At 42.8% G+C, this 15,495-nt stretch overlaps 1 protein-coding gene across 1 annotated transcript in view; it reads left to right on the top strand.

The window, feature by feature from the left end:
- The window catches only part of COL22A1 (collagen type XXII alpha 1 chain), a 1,250,061-nt gene that overhangs the window by 1,149,201 nt on the left and 85,365 nt on the right, over window positions 1–15,495 (top strand). Inside the window, exons 49-51 of the mRNA XM_069621676.1 lie at window positions 3,094–3,147; window positions 11,299–11,352; window positions 14,293–14,346. Of these exons, the coding sequence (XP_069477777.1) occupies window positions 3,094–3,147; window positions 11,299–11,352; window positions 14,293–14,346 (162 nt within the window). The remainder of the gene's footprint in view (window positions 1–3,093; window positions 3,148–11,298; window positions 11,353–14,292; window positions 14,347–15,495) is intronic.

Here is a 15,495-nt window from a genome sequence, read left to right as displayed (position 1 = left end):
AAGAGGAGAGGTGACAGGGAGGCTCCCTGTGGGAACCCTTTGGAGACTGTCTGGGCTGCCGAGGAGAAGGGTGTCAGAAGCGTGACTTGTGAGTGGTTGGGGAGAAAGGAGTAGATCCATCCTAGAGTGGAGTCCCCCGATGTTTAGAGAGTAGAATCTGTCCCTGAGGATGGAGTTTCAACAGTGTCAAAGGCAGCAGAAAAGGTCCAGGAGGGTCAGTGCAGCACAGCCTTTTGAGTCTGCCAATCTTTTCATGTCATCCCAGCAGGAGATGAGGGACGTTTCTGTTCCTTAGAGGGGTCTGAATCAGGACTAGGCAGGGTCAAATGGGCAACTGGATTCTTTGAAGAGGCAGAACTGTGTGTTTGCTGTGCGAACTAAGAGTATGGTGATGAAGCTGGTGTTTGAGATTGGATGGTAGTTGGATGGAAGCAAGGGGATCTAAGGAGAGCTTTTGAAGTAGTGGCTTTGACGTGAGAGGTTTTGAAAGCTATAGGGAAGGTTCCTGATATCAGACAGTGGTTAATTATCGATCTTGCAATGCTACTTGTGCAGGTTGATGGAATGTTTTTTAGGAGAGAGGAGGCCAGGGGTCTACAGGGGATATGGCGGGGTTGCTACTCTATAGTAGTTTTAGGAATTCTGGGTTTGAAAAGTCAGAGAAGGAAGAGAGAAGGGGGTTTTCGGGTTGCGCGGGTAATAATAATAATAATAATAATAATAATTTGGCATTTATATAGCGCTACGAACCCTCAGGTATCTGAGCGCTGCTTATTATTACCCACGGTGTGTGGTGCTCATTTATCGACCTCGGAAGGATGAAAGGCTGATTTTGGCCCCGCCGGGATTCGAACCTGCGTTAGCAGGCTCTGCACGAATGTCAAAGTGAGCGCTCTACTCACTGTGCCACTTGACCGGCGTCACAAGATGGAGGAGATGAGGGGTTGTGTGTGAGTGTTGCTAATTTGGTGCTGATGGTATGGTGTCTTTCGATAGCCAGTTTGTAAAAATGGTCTAACAGGGCATCACAGAGTGCTTGGGAGTGGAGTAAGGGGGTAGAGCCGAGTAGGGCTTTGAATTCTGTGATTATCCTGTGGAGTTCCCTGCTAGAGTTTTGGGAGTTGGCTAGATGGTTGCCATAGAAAGATATTTGGTTTTCCTAATTTGGGTTCTGTAGGCCCTGCTCTGTCTGGCATTGCCGGCTCTGTTCTGAGGCATTGGGTTGGTCTGCCATATGCGCTCCAGGTGGTGCTTTATGGTTTTGAGGGATTTGAGGGAGGGAGTGAACCACTTGGGAGTAGGCCCTTGCCAATGAGAAGAAGATATGGTCGGGGTGAGAATTATGATGGCATTAGAGAGCCATTGGTCCAAAAGATTGATAGAAGGCACGGCCCTCCGTGGAGAGTGAGGTTTGGAGGGATAATGAAAGGGATTCAGCCATGTCAGGGTTTAATATGACTTTATTCCAAAGAGGTATGTTGGGAGGCAGAAAAATACATCATCTGTGGCTTCTGCCCCTCCCCCAGCCCAATACTGCACATGTGAGAAAGGTAACTCACTGAGGCAACCAGACCGCCCTTATCCCAGGCATGTGCAACAGGACATATAGACAATTTAAGCGTAAAATGGCAAATGCAGTCAAACTAACATAGTAGCAGTAACAAGCACCTTTGATTTGCACATGAAAAGCATGTACAATCGGTAATATATGCATTTAAACATGAAGAATATTAACATAGCATCTGCAGACATGAAGAACTCTAACATAACCAATGTATAAGCATGAACAATACACAGATATAGCTCACTAACATAGAAACAAGAGTGTAGTAAAACAGCCATATTCCTAAAAATGGAATCCATAGCACATCTCTGAATGAGCAAAAACTCAAAATGCTGAATACAGCGAAATACCAATTTGTGCAGAGCTTAGGCGGTAGCTGGCAATTAGTGCCAAGGTTAGATTGATATCGGGAAGATGGCACGGCAGAACAAAGGCACGAGATAGTAATTCCCAAGACACAAGAAGTATACTTCCAGATCAATTAACATTTTAAAAGAGCACAACCAACCAAACAACCTGAGGTCTAAAAAGCAGTCGTAAGCTGTGGATGATGGAGGAAGTGAGTTGGAATTTCAGCAGTAGCGTTTTGCAGTCAGTGTTTCAGGGTTGCTTCTCAGAGTGTACGACTGTGAGGTGTTGTATTTGGAGGATGGCTATTACCCCCAGCTCTGCTGGACCTGGTGTGCATGATCAGGAAATGGCCTGTGGGAGAAATCCTCACGTGTGATGGGTTCAAAGTCATCTGAGAACCCGGTTTCAGTGATAAAAAGGATGTCTTGATTTTGCGCGGATATAATGTCCAAACAGTTATGTGTTTGTTTTTGGTGACAGTTCTGGTATTGATGAGAATGCAAGAGAGCAGATAGAGAGGGCGGGGGTGAGTTTGTTTGGACAGAGGAGAGGATTGGGGTCAGCAGGTAGAGAGAGTGAGTGGATGCAGCACATCTATCAATTGATCTCTACATTTGTCTTTCAGTGACAAAACTTTAGTTGAAGTACTATTTAGACATCGCTTTAATGCAACAATATCCAAATTGAGCAGCCCAGGAGTACCCTGAGGATATCACCGATGACACAATCAGTGGCATCACTTGTGGCTTCACTTTTGAATAATGCATACATGCCAACCTCCCTATTTTTCATGGTCTCCTGCCTAAATTTACCCTGGCGAAATCTCCCTCCCAGGTGCATCCGAATGTTGGCATGTATGCTGATGACTTCCTCAATGACTAAACTGGGAGAGGGTAAATGCTTTCCTAGTAGGGAGTTTCCACTGCATGCAGTTGCCTTACATATCATGTCAACATTTCTCACTAGGTGTCAAGTGCTTCCATAACCATTCCATCACTTCATCCTCAATGTGTCTGAATCATATCAAAGAATGGCGCAAACACAGATTTATTTTATCAAGAGCTTTGTGTTTTATAAGGAAGCTTTTTTGGGTTAAAATATTTTGTAGTTATTTTTCTTTTTTTGTATTACCAAATGCACCTACACAAATTGTGATTAATGTTTCTGTGTTCTCATAGGGGCACACTGGTATTCCTGGATTTGCGGGCTCACCTGGTAACACTGGTCCACCTGTAAGTACTTATTTGGTTTATAAAATGCACTCCTTTGAAATTCAGGCACATCCTTGGAAACCATGTCTTGTTGAATTCCACATCTTGCCGCATTCATATCATTCTTGATGATGTTTTTCTAGATTTTTTTCATTTGCGAAACAAACTGATTAGTGATCCGAGTAGAGAAAAGAAGAACATTTTAATGATAAACTTCTGGGTGGAGATAGCTGCTTATCAGGGAATACGCAAGTAAAGTATATTGAATTTTAATGCATTCCTATTAAAGTTATACAACCCCATAGCACCCTCCACTTTCACATGATATGATATGTTATTTATAAAGCACTTAATACCCGGAGGTTTCTAAGCGCGGACCCGGGGATCGAACCTGTGGTGCTCTGTGTCGTCTTACTTCCAAGGCGAGTACGTTGTCCCTGAGCTATCCTCCCGAGACATGTTGCCTTCTATTTGAACTCTCTTCTTTTGATTATTGTGCAAGCTTCTTGGATCATTTAAGCAATGAACCATGACCTGCAGGTGCATTACTGGGTAAGGGAATTCCCTGTGTCCAAGTAACAGGCCAGAGCGGAGCAAGGGCCTTAATGTGAGACCCCAGGCGTTACCAGTCCAGGTAAAGCTCCCACACTTGTGTATAGGCGCGTTATAAATGTCATATCATATCACATCATATCACACAGAGGGGTTTATTGCTATTAGCATCCCAACATGCTTGCTGGGCTGCTAATTGTGTTTTTTATTAACGTTGAGAAATAGAGCCGTTCTCGTTTCTCAACTTAAATAAAAAAATACAAACAATCCGGCCGCAATGGTAAGAAAGGAACTACGCGAGGGTTTTATGCCTTTCCTTGTTGGCAATCACTGCAGTGGGTAAGAACCGGAACACAGAGTGGTGCATGGGTGTAAGAATAGTCACATTTGATGCATGTGCGTGACATTCTGTTGCTACGACAACATCTTCGTGTATGGTTCCAGAATGTTGATGGAAGCATACACGAAGATGTTGATGGAAGAGGCTGGTCTCTCCGGGGCTCCTACGAATAAATCTTGAAACACACAAGATCGGAGTTGTGTATTAATGTGTTAATGTACACAACAATTGGCGACGAGGATGTCCTAATGGAAGGAGCCCCGGGCGCAGCGCTCGTAGTGAAAGGAAGCTGTTGATCGCGGCCGTTACAGTGACGAGGTATGGTACGGCGATCGTAATCATATTAAAGAAGAGAAATGCGCTCATGAGAAGGAGGTGAGGAGCGGGAGACCGAGTGGAAAAAAAAAAAAAAAGAGACTTTAAATTGTACTTACGAGCAGCGGCGGAGGAGAGACGTGCGCGAGCGGCCAACCGCCTATCGCATTAGAGGAAAGGACCCTAGTACGTGCTGAACGTGCCGCCATCTTAAAAAAAAAAAAAAAAAAAAAAAAAACGGAGAAGCATACGGAAAGAGGTACAGATACAATGTGGATGTTATATAAGTGGTGTATTTAAAAAAAAAAAAAAACAAAAGTGGACAATACTTATTGAAATAGAGTGCAGCACATTAAGTGAAGGTGCCCCAGGAAGTCTATTGATAAAGAGTGCAGCACATTAAGTGAAGTGCCCCAGGAAGTTTTAGCAACATCTGTTGGAAATAGGGAACATCATGCAGACCATATCTGCTCCAGTGAAGTTTTTGCCATTGCCTGGGAATCCAACATGTCCTTGGGAACAATGGCAGGATAATTTTCAAGTATATCTGAGAGCAATTGGAGGGTCAAGATACAGTGATGATCAGAAGGAGGCCACTCTTCTAAGTTGTGTAGGTGCGGAGGCACTAAGGATTTTTAGGACTTTACCTGAATTGGTACAGGATGAAGTGAGTTGGGAAGAATCGTCGAGTGGAGCCAGAAAATATGACACAGCAATGGCCAAACTCAATAAACATTTTGGAAATAAAACTAATATAGTATTGGAAAGATATAGATTCTTTACGCGAAAACAAAGTAAGGAAGAAAATATAGACTCGTATTTAGCTGCATTGAGGGGGTTGATGGCCACTTGTGCGTTCACAGGAGTTGCAGATGAATATTTAAGAGATCAGGTGGTGTTACATGTGGCAGATTCCCGGATTCAACAACGGTTATGGCAAGCGAAAAACCCCACATTGGATAAAACAATTGAGATAGCCAGATCTATGGAATTGGGGGAAAAATGTATGAAGGAAGTTCAAAAGAAAATGGAGAATGTGGAAGTTAAATCAGTACAAGAGATGGAGGTTGGGAAATATACCAGTCAAGAAGATGATTTGGTTGCTATTGTCAAGAGGTTGGTCAAATCAGATGTTAATAGTGGAAGTAGACAAGGAAGGAGTGGAGTGTTCAAACAGAATAACAGATGCTGGAATTGTGGATGGCATAGACATGCCGATACAGAAAGAGATTGTCCAGCTGTGTCAGCGGAATGTTACAGATGTGGCCAATTGGGACATTTTGGAAAAATGTGTCACAACAATAGATCAAGAGGAAGATTCAACAGCCGGTTTGGGAGAAATACTGGACGCTACAATAGAGGTAGAAGTGCAGCGATGACAAGTATAAAAGCGATGGAAGACATGGGTGGTCCGAGCAATTTTTTGGCAATCAAGGATCGGCTTGAAGATGAAGTTCAAATACTAACTCTTGCATCAAGTGAAAAAGAGATGGGACCATGGGTAGCCATGGAGATAAATGATATAACGCTACAAGTAATGGTGGATACTGGTTCTCCTTATACAATGGTTGATGTAGAGACGTATGTCAAGGTATTAAAAAAAAAAATTTGGGGGAATTACAAACGACAAAAATCAAGGCAACTGGATATGGAAAAACACCCATCAACATTATAGGATTTGTGTGGGTACATCTGAAGTTTGAAGGGAGAGAAACATATTGTAGATTATTGGTGGCTGAGAATGGATTTTCAATAGTAGGTTGGTGGGAGCAAGCAACATTGAAAATCAGAATTCATCCTGGTGAAAAGGTACCCATCTTATGCATTACGGAGAGCAGTTGTGATACAGCAGAAAATTTGGCAAAAGCCTTTCCGAAAGTTTTTAAGGAGGAAATTGGTTTACTCAAAGGATTTGAGCATCGAATCATACTAAAAAGGGGTGCAAAGCCAGTGGTACATAGAGTGAGAAATATACCCATTGGTACCAGAGAAGCATTGAAGGCTGAATTAGAAAGGTTATGCAAGCAAGATGTCATTGAACCTATTGAAAGCTCGGAGTGGTTATCCCCCATCGTGATCGTCAAAAAACAGGATGGGTCCATTAGAATGTGCGTGGACCTAAGAGACTTAAATTCTAACATTTGGGTGGATCGCCATCCGTTGCCGAACATTGGGGAAATGTTGACTACCATGAAACCGGCAAAGTATTTTACAACGTTAGATTTATCGTCAGCGTATCACCAGGTGCTGCTGGAAGAAGAGAGTAGACATCTAACGTCTTTTGTGACACCCTTAGGAGCCTTCCGGTACAAGAGAATGCCGTTTGGGTTGGCTTCAGCAGCTGCAGTGTTCCAGAGACTGATGCATCATTTATTTGAAGGTCTACAAGGAGTACATTATTTTCAGGATGACATATTGGTGTCAGGAATGTCTCAAGAAGAACATGATGCAAAGTTATTGGGAGTATTACAAGTATTACAACAAAAAGGAATGACCTTAAAAATTGAGAAATGCAAAATCAAGAGAAGTGAAGTAACATATTTGGGTCATCGCATAACTGCTGATGGAATAAAGCCAAAAGACTCATTAGTAGATACCATTTTGAAAATTGCTGATCCCAAGAATAAGGACCAACTGAGGAGTTTCATGGGATTAACTGAATACTACTCGAAGTTTGTTGACCATTATTCAGACAGAACAGAGAGAATGAGAAGTTTAATGGGCAAAGGTGTAAAATTTGAGTGGACTGAAGGTATAAAAAAGGAATTTGAACAAATCAAAATTCTGATCAATAAAGCACCGGTACTAAAATTATTTGATTCAAGCGCAAAAACAAGAATATCTGTGGATGCAAGCAACATAGGACTGGGAGGAGTTCTGGAACAGGTTCAGACTGGAGAAGTTGTTCCAATTGCTTTCGCTTCACGGACGTTAAGAGGTGCTGAGAGACATTATTCAACAATTGAAAAAGAAGCTTTGGGGGTTAAATGGATATTGGAACATTTCAAAAGTCTCATTTGGGGCATTCCGGTGGACATTATTACAGATCACAAACCACTTGTACATGTGTTGAATTCAAAAAATCCTCATATGACCTCTCCAAGAATAAGAAGATGGTTATTGATCATAATGCAGTTCAATGTGAGGATAAAATATACTCCAGGAAAAAACAATGTGGTAGCGGATTGTTTTTCTCGCCTGCCGTGTGAGAACGTAGCAGAGGTTGGTGATGAAAGTGAAACAGTGATGGAAGAACAAAATATGGACTGTATTATTGCTCAAGTGCATCCCAGTTTTTCAAAGGAGGAATGGATAAGAGCTAGTGAATCTGACCCTGAACAAGAAATGTTGAGAAGAGCCATTGAGAGTGGATGGCAAAACATGGATGACAATACAAAATACTGGGAGAAATTTAAGGATGAGTTATCTAATGACAAAGTTTGTGTTTATCGAGGAGAACGCATCATACCTCCAACGAATTTGAGGAGGAAAATTATGGACATTGCCCATGAAGGTCATGTGGGAAGGATGTTGACAAAGAGAAGAGTAAGAACTGCTTATTGGTGGCCTAACATGTGGAGTGAAATGGAAACTTTGGTCAGAGATTGTACTGCATGTGCAGTGAGTGACAAGAGTAAGTTGAAAATTACAACCCCATTACAACCAGTGAATATTCCTAGTACAGTATGGACAAAACTAGCCATTGATATAACTGGGCCCTATGAGACATTAGAGTCGAATAAAGTGTTCCTCATAGTATTGGTAGATTATACGTCTAAGTGGGTGGAATGTGGCATTGTTGAGGACTCAGTGTCAGCTATCAAAGTAGTGAAATTTCTGGAAGAAATCTTTAACCGAGAAGGTGAACCGCAAGAACTGGTGTCGGACAATGGAACTCAATTTATGTCTGTAGAAATGCAAAAGTTTCTGAAGGACAGAGTTATTAAACATAGCACCACAGCTTTATACCATCCAATGGGAAATGGGTTGGTAGAGAGGATGAATCGTTTTATAAAAGGTATTATTCAGCTAGCCATGATAAATCAGTTACCCTGGAAAGAGACACTCAAAGAGGCTCTCAATACATACAAAGTCACGCCACACTCTGTCACTGAGGAAATGCCATTCACGTTGATGAGAGGAAGGACACCTACTAATAGACTGAGACCGGCTTGGATGGAGAGAAAAGGAAATAAGGAGATAAATTTGGAAGACATTGTCAGCAAAGTAAAAAGAAAACAAGAAGAGTATAAAAGATACTATGACAAACAAAAACATGTTCAAGAAAGCCAAATTGAATCAGGTGATTGGGTTAGAGTCAAAGAGCCAAACAGGGTGATGAAAGGAGAATCAAGATATCGTCCTCCTCAAAGAGTGAAGGAGTGCTCAAAGAAATCTGTGATATTAGAGGATGGGAAAAAATGGTCATGCGATGATGTAGTTTTGGCAAAGGAAAATGAGATGAGGAGAAATGAAGGAGAACAAGGCTGGTGTGAGGAAACATTCCGGAATAAGATATCCAAGGATGATATTGAAGAAACAAGAGTAAGATGTAAAAATAATATACAAGAGGAGAAAACCCAAGGTAGACCACAAGAAGTAGGGAGTGACAAATCTTGGACTATACCAAGACACAGGAGAAGATGTGGGAACCGTAAATCTGACTATGTGTACTATTGAAGATTTGATATTTAATGATTGGATCCAGATAACGAATTACAACCCTGATATAACGAAGATACTGTATCCTTTATTAATATACATAGTTCAAGTTATTATGCACAGTAATGTATATATATACAACAGCAGTTAGATATAATAAGGGTGTTCTAGTTTAATGAGTTTTTTTTATTTTGTTATTTTGTTAGAAGGGGAGATGTAAGAATAGTCACATTTGATGCATGTGCGTGACATTCTGTTGCTACGACAACATCTTCGTGTATGGTTCCAGAATGTTGATGGAAGCATACACGAAGATGTTGATGGAAGAGGCTGGTCTCTCCGGGGCTCCTACGAATAAATCTTGAAACACACAAGATCGGAGTTGTGTATTAATGTGTTAATGTACACAACAATGGGCTGAGAGGATGAAGCAGATGCAGGTAAGTGGGGGCAGGTGGGAAGAGGAGATAACATTTGAGGACGGGGGCATGGAATGGGCTCACAGATGCATTTTACTGTGGCTGTGTAGGGAAAATTGGTGCCTTCTGCTTCTCAAGGGGCTCTGAACATTGGAATTACGATGGGTTAAAGCTTGACATCTGAGCTCACTGATTGGCTGGAACGCCCCCTGCCTCCTCCACATTCACACGGGGTGCTAGTTATGTTGAAATCTAATGAAGATTCTACAAAGGGAAGCCATATCCATTTGAAATATATCACCATTAACATCATAGATGCAATTTCAGAACGCCTTTTTACATAATGGCACCAGTTGAGTGGGATGCCATTGCCAGCAGGATCAGCTAAGAAACCTTAGAACATGCAGGAATACATGTAACAGTGTGAACAGATGGATTAACCAGCAGTTTATGCATTTAGAGGCAGGACGTGTGCTGCAGACTCACCTGCCAAGAGCTGAGCCCTAGCAGTATATAAGTAACTGGCCTAAAATAGTGAAGTATTGTACCCCGTGGAATGTTCTATATGATATGATAGGTTATTTATAATGCGGCTAATACCCAGAGGTTTTTAAGCGCGGACCCGGGGATCAAACCTGTGTTGCTTCGTGTCGTCTTGCTTCCAAGGCGAGCACGTTGCCGCTGAGCTATCCTCCCTTGACAAATACACATATTTTTTCAAAACACTGAGGCATATTGAATATTGAATATCTGTAAAATGAATAATCAAGTTAAGGGCCAAACAGGTGTTGGAGGAGTGCCAACATCAAGAATGAAGCGCTTGATGATTCATGCCTTTTACACTAGGCCAGTGTCAGAAGGTCCACATATCTTTACCTACTCTTTGGCAGCGGATATGCTTCGCAGTGTTATTACTCCTCTAGCTCAGATACCCCACCATTTTCTATATTCACTGTGACTGTTGGGGTCCCTAACTGGTGTATGGACTAGGAAATGACCATGAGTATCTTCACTTTCCTCACTGTTACTGTTTATATTTGAATTGGTTACATTCTGGTAATGACTAATTTATCAGCAACACGCTTGTCTGTCCGGTTGTAGAATACCACACAAAGAACCAATATTTATGTGGAACGTTGATGTATGTATTTAGTTTTAAGATAAGCAGGATAGTTTTGAAGAATGATAGCTGGAGCCACATTACTGTTTCCCAAGAGGGGTGACACACCAATCCATTGTATAAACCACCACCTTCGACATTGACACAGAAAGTGTCCCACTTCAAACAAGCAGTCCCCTGACACAGAGGACTGAAGCAGAGGTGCAAAGTGCTACGTACTGTGGTTGTGTTTTTCATGCACTGGCCTTTCTGCTAACCTCTGCAATCATGCCTGGATCCATGTATTGATAGTGGCGAATGCCTTATTGCAAGGCTAGTGCATTATAATTTCCCTTTGCAATATTATGGCATAGTTTATTGAATATGTTGTGCGAAAACGCAATCTTGTGCTATGTGAATATTGAAACATGGATTTCTTCTGCTGCTTTCAAAATCCAATATTTCCTTGTTTGTGTTCTTTTAATTGACTCTTGCATTGTGTATTTGTGGTTATATATAATTTGGTAGAAGGGGATATTACAAGCTACAGACGTTTGTAATAGAGGTTTGGTCTCCTTACCCTTCAATATTCTGGCTTCGACTTTTAAACCTGCCAACATATTTTCATTGAGAATAAAGTGGCAGCTCTGCTTAGGTCGTTTGCTTAGTTTAACAGGTAATTGTTTCCGGCCGGAAGCGGACTAGACCTTGCGGTTTCTTTGTGGAGAACCATCTGTTAAAGTATATGAGCCAGTAATGTTTTTTTATTTTTCCATTGCATCTAGGGAACGGATGGTGCAGCAGGTCCTTCCGGCCCACCTGGAGCCCCAGGACCCCATGTAAGTACAATGGTGTGACCCATAAAACGTGGAGCGTCCATCTTTGTTTTCTCTAACAGTGATCTGCCCTTTGTCTGAGCCGTGTTTTCAGAGGTTTTTTTCCTCCTAGGTGCACATAGAGTGGAAGAAACTACGTTTTATATGTTGTGCGCTGAGATTTTCCCAGTAATTACCACTAGGCTTTTGATCTGTTTTACATTAGCACGGTGCTCGTGTGGTACAGAATATCAACTCAGTCTGATCACAGACTGAATCACCAACAGCGGTCTGCTGTGTGATCAAGCTGATGGTTCTTCCACTCCTATCACACCACTGTACCAGACATCCCCTTCAAACCTTTCACAATGTTATGAAGAACAATTATCAAATCCCCACTTGCATTTCAACCACCATACCCACTGCCACCATCACCCGCACAGTGCTAGGACCATTGAGAAAGGATTCAGCTGCAAGCTCCAATGTTCATGTTCCTGGTGGGCAAATCACGTGTATTAGTATCCGGCAAGGGCGCAATCAGAATGAAACAATCATTCTGATTGGCCCTCGCCAGGGCTTTACCTAGCCGAGAATCCCTTGATTCTAGGCCGGGATTCCAGCTGCCTTTTCCACGTCGGGTGGCGTGGCAGCTCCTCAGCCAATGAGGAGGCTCGAAGCGGGGCCATCCCCGCTCCAAGCCTGCCCAGTGCTGGGAAGCTGCCTTTGTCCCCTGCCGGGGACTCAGGTATGTTTTTTTTTGTATTCCCAGCCCCGCCCTCCCAACCCCACTTACCTTCTTCTTTTTTTTGGGAGCGGACGCGCTGGGAACGCTTCTGTTCCCTGCGCGTCTGCTCCCGATGGCCACCATGGAAAGAGAAAATGGACTTCGTTTTCCTTTTCCCGGTGGCCATTTTCTAGGTCGTATTTTTTTCTTTTTTCTGTCCCAAAACGCTGCAGCGTTTCAGGAAAAATAATGCGTTTAGTGTCCCGTTCACGCAGGCATTACCTCACTTTGCTTGGGCCTATAACTATGTGCCCCGGGGCATTACCTGAGTCGGTAATGCCCCCGCCTCTTGGGGCATATTGCTTAATTATATATATGTTGCTGTGGTCTGCATTTTGCTTTTTTTTTAATAAAAATATTTGAACCCCTATGTTAGGCTCGGGTGCAAGTGCAGGTGCACTAGTGTCGTTATTTGCAACATCGGTTGGAAGACATTGAACCCTCATTAAAAACCCCTGTCCAACTGAAAGCACTTGCTGCTACTAGTTGGCTCACTTCAAGGTTTTGATTATGATGTCGTACAGCACTACCCGTAAAATATAATTTTCTATCCAGTACATTCTATGTTAGTGCATTTTACTAAAGTCAGTGTTGGGAGTTTTAAAGTACTACAGAGTTTGTTATGATTGCATTACTGAATATTCTAAATGGTGCGAGACGATTGCACGTCACTCCTGGCAAAGGGGGTGTTGCGGCCTACCAGCCAAACAGGAGTCGCACAGCGGGGTCTTTACCTCATGGTAATGACCCTGATCCACTCCTCCTTGGAAGCAGGATGCTGCCATCTTCCCCACCAGGAATTCCCCCCAGCCCTGCACTCCCTTCCCCAACCCAATTTCCACGACTACCACGCATGCCCACCCTGTAGTTCCCTTATCCCTAATCCAATGAAGCCCTCTTGGTTTGTAGTTATTCATTAAGTCCAGAAAAACTGAACCATGTCATTTCTCAACTTGAAAAAAAAAGAAAACAACTTTTACCATCCCGGTAAAGATGCTGGCATGTTAATAGCAACAAATCCCCCCGGGCATGGGCTTTACCGACACAGGAGGCAGGTAACGCCGGGGCTAATGTTGCCTGCTAAATCCTGTGCCCATATTGGCTTATGGCTTAATTTGATTGCCTTGCCGGTAGTAACCTGAAGGTTGCAGAGTTTTTCCATTGCACAGTTTGATAGATGGTTGGCCACTTCTTTATTGTAACACTTGCCAGGTGGACCGGCTTTTCTCCCCTTAACAGGTCCTTCATTAGTTTACAACCATGTTTTTCTTTACTCCTGAATTGTTTAGCTCCACCTAAAATGCTCTCGTGTCCATACAATCGTCAACATTATCCCTGTGATGGTCCTTAGGTTGGATGGAACAAGTCGCCCCCCCTTTTAGAAGATCAGGATCTGTCGAAAGACCTTTGTATATGTCTCTGGAAGCGTTTCTGAAGGATCAGCTAATGCCTGTTTCCTGCTGCTGTTAGATCATGCATCACATGTACGCCCCCCATTTCTTGTCGCATTATTTTATGTGTACCCGTGTATGATACTCATATCATGTGTCGTCACAGGGAACCAGGTCCCACTTTAAACAGTCCATCAATTGGACCAATAATTTAACAATGGATCTTTTTTTAAAATCATTTCATCATTTCTCTGAATAAAAAATGACTCTACTATAAAAGAAAGGAATCTACACAAAAGTAATGTCGCGCAGCGCCATGCAGTTGGTTGATTTGGGCCTTGTAATCATCGCTGTAGTCATGCCTTCCAAGGATGCGGGGAATGAAACCATTCCGCGACACTTTTGCATCTTCACTAATATTGACTTAGTCTGCTGTTCACACATGAACATTGAATTCATTTCCTGAACTTTAATAACTTTCATCGAGGGGGGAAAGTGGTATTTCTTTTCTAGTCAGCACTGTAAATCTTAAGAAGATAGGCAACACCTATCCTAACAATGTGCTAACTCCAATTACATTCCAGCCTAATCCACCAATGACCTTTATAGAGATACATTTTATTCCTAAGGATTACCATACAATAGGTCATCTGTTCTTTTTCTTGAACAAGCACAATCAATCTCTTTAGATATCTGACAAAATAATGGTGTCCCAGCAGGATCATTGCAAGATTATATTTCATAAAACATATCCACATTCTGCTACTAATGTCGCCCTTTCTTTTTTAGGGTAAGGATGGTCCGCAGGGTCCCCAGGGTCCTCCGGGGTTGCCAGGACTCCCAGTAAGTAATGCACAAAAAATACATTAAAAAAACTTGTTTTATACTTTGCGGGTACTTGCAGCAGTGCATTTTGGGAGCGTGTCCACTGATGTTCCCATTACTAGCACATGCTTAATTATTTCATTTCTTGGCATGCACGTGTGTGCCCCTTTAGAGCAACCAGTAATCAATGTGAAGTTCTGCCAATCGGGCTCGTTCCAGGGATGGTCTGGCCTATAGGGAACTCTGGAGATTTCTCGGGAGGCCTCTGCAACCTGGGCCTCTTTTGTGTGGTATTTCCAAATGTTCATTTGGGAAGAGGGTTGGACATGCTGAAAATGTGGAATATGGGGCCACTTTGAACATTTTTTCCAAGGCCTCTTTTGGTGCCCAGTCCACCCCTGGCTCGTTCACCAACTTAATATTGCAGCTGGGGGCTGTTGTGTCTTTGCTTATGTTGGTGGGGATGACATGATTCTGGGAGGGAAGTGCACCTCATGTCATGGAAACGAGCATATCCATGCAAGGGCAGCCTGGAAGAACCTCCAAACATTCTATGTAATACGGAAAGGGGAATTCGCTCTAGCATTAATTGCCCCCTTGGTGGGCGGGCTTAGCTATTAATGGCCCACCAGATACTCCAAACATTCCATGTAATACAGAAAGGGGAATTCGCTCTAGCATGAATTGCCCCCTTGGTGGGCGGGCTTAGCTATTAATGGCCCACCAGCCGAGCCCGGTAGGTCTGAATGAAGCGATGGTCTCGGTGCAAGAAGAAGGCAGTTATCGAGCGAGACCGCTTCACAAGGTGGCACTTAATACTATTAGCATCCTACAGGGTTTGATTTTGAGGTAAAAAGAAGAAAAAATCCTCTCCCCCATTGGGCTGCTGTCTGGGGTGTGGCCGGTGAGCAGCGAGTGTCATGGAAAGAGATAATATGGGCTGTGTGGAAGTCAGGTAAATCAGACAAGGAACTGTGGTGGGAGAGTGTGCATGGTCATAGGGAGAGGGAAGAGAAGTAGAGGGGAGAGGCACAGCCAAGAGTGTGGGCTGCGAAGAGAAAACGGCACCCAGTTAGTTTATCGAAAATAAATCAGAGTGGTAAGTTTTACTGAAACCCAACATATCAAAATAATACAGAAAATGTTAATTAAATATATATATATATG

This window comes from Ambystoma mexicanum, chromosome 5q (assembly GCF_040938575.1).
Source record: "Ambystoma mexicanum isolate Mex_15411 chromosome 5q, UKY_AmexF1_1, whole genome shotgun sequence".
Classification (NCBI taxonomy): Eukaryota; Metazoa; Chordata; class Amphibia; order Caudata; family Ambystomatidae; genus Ambystoma; species Ambystoma mexicanum.
Note: the sequence above shows the minus strand (reverse complement) of the source record. Positions and strands in the feature narration are given on the sequence as shown.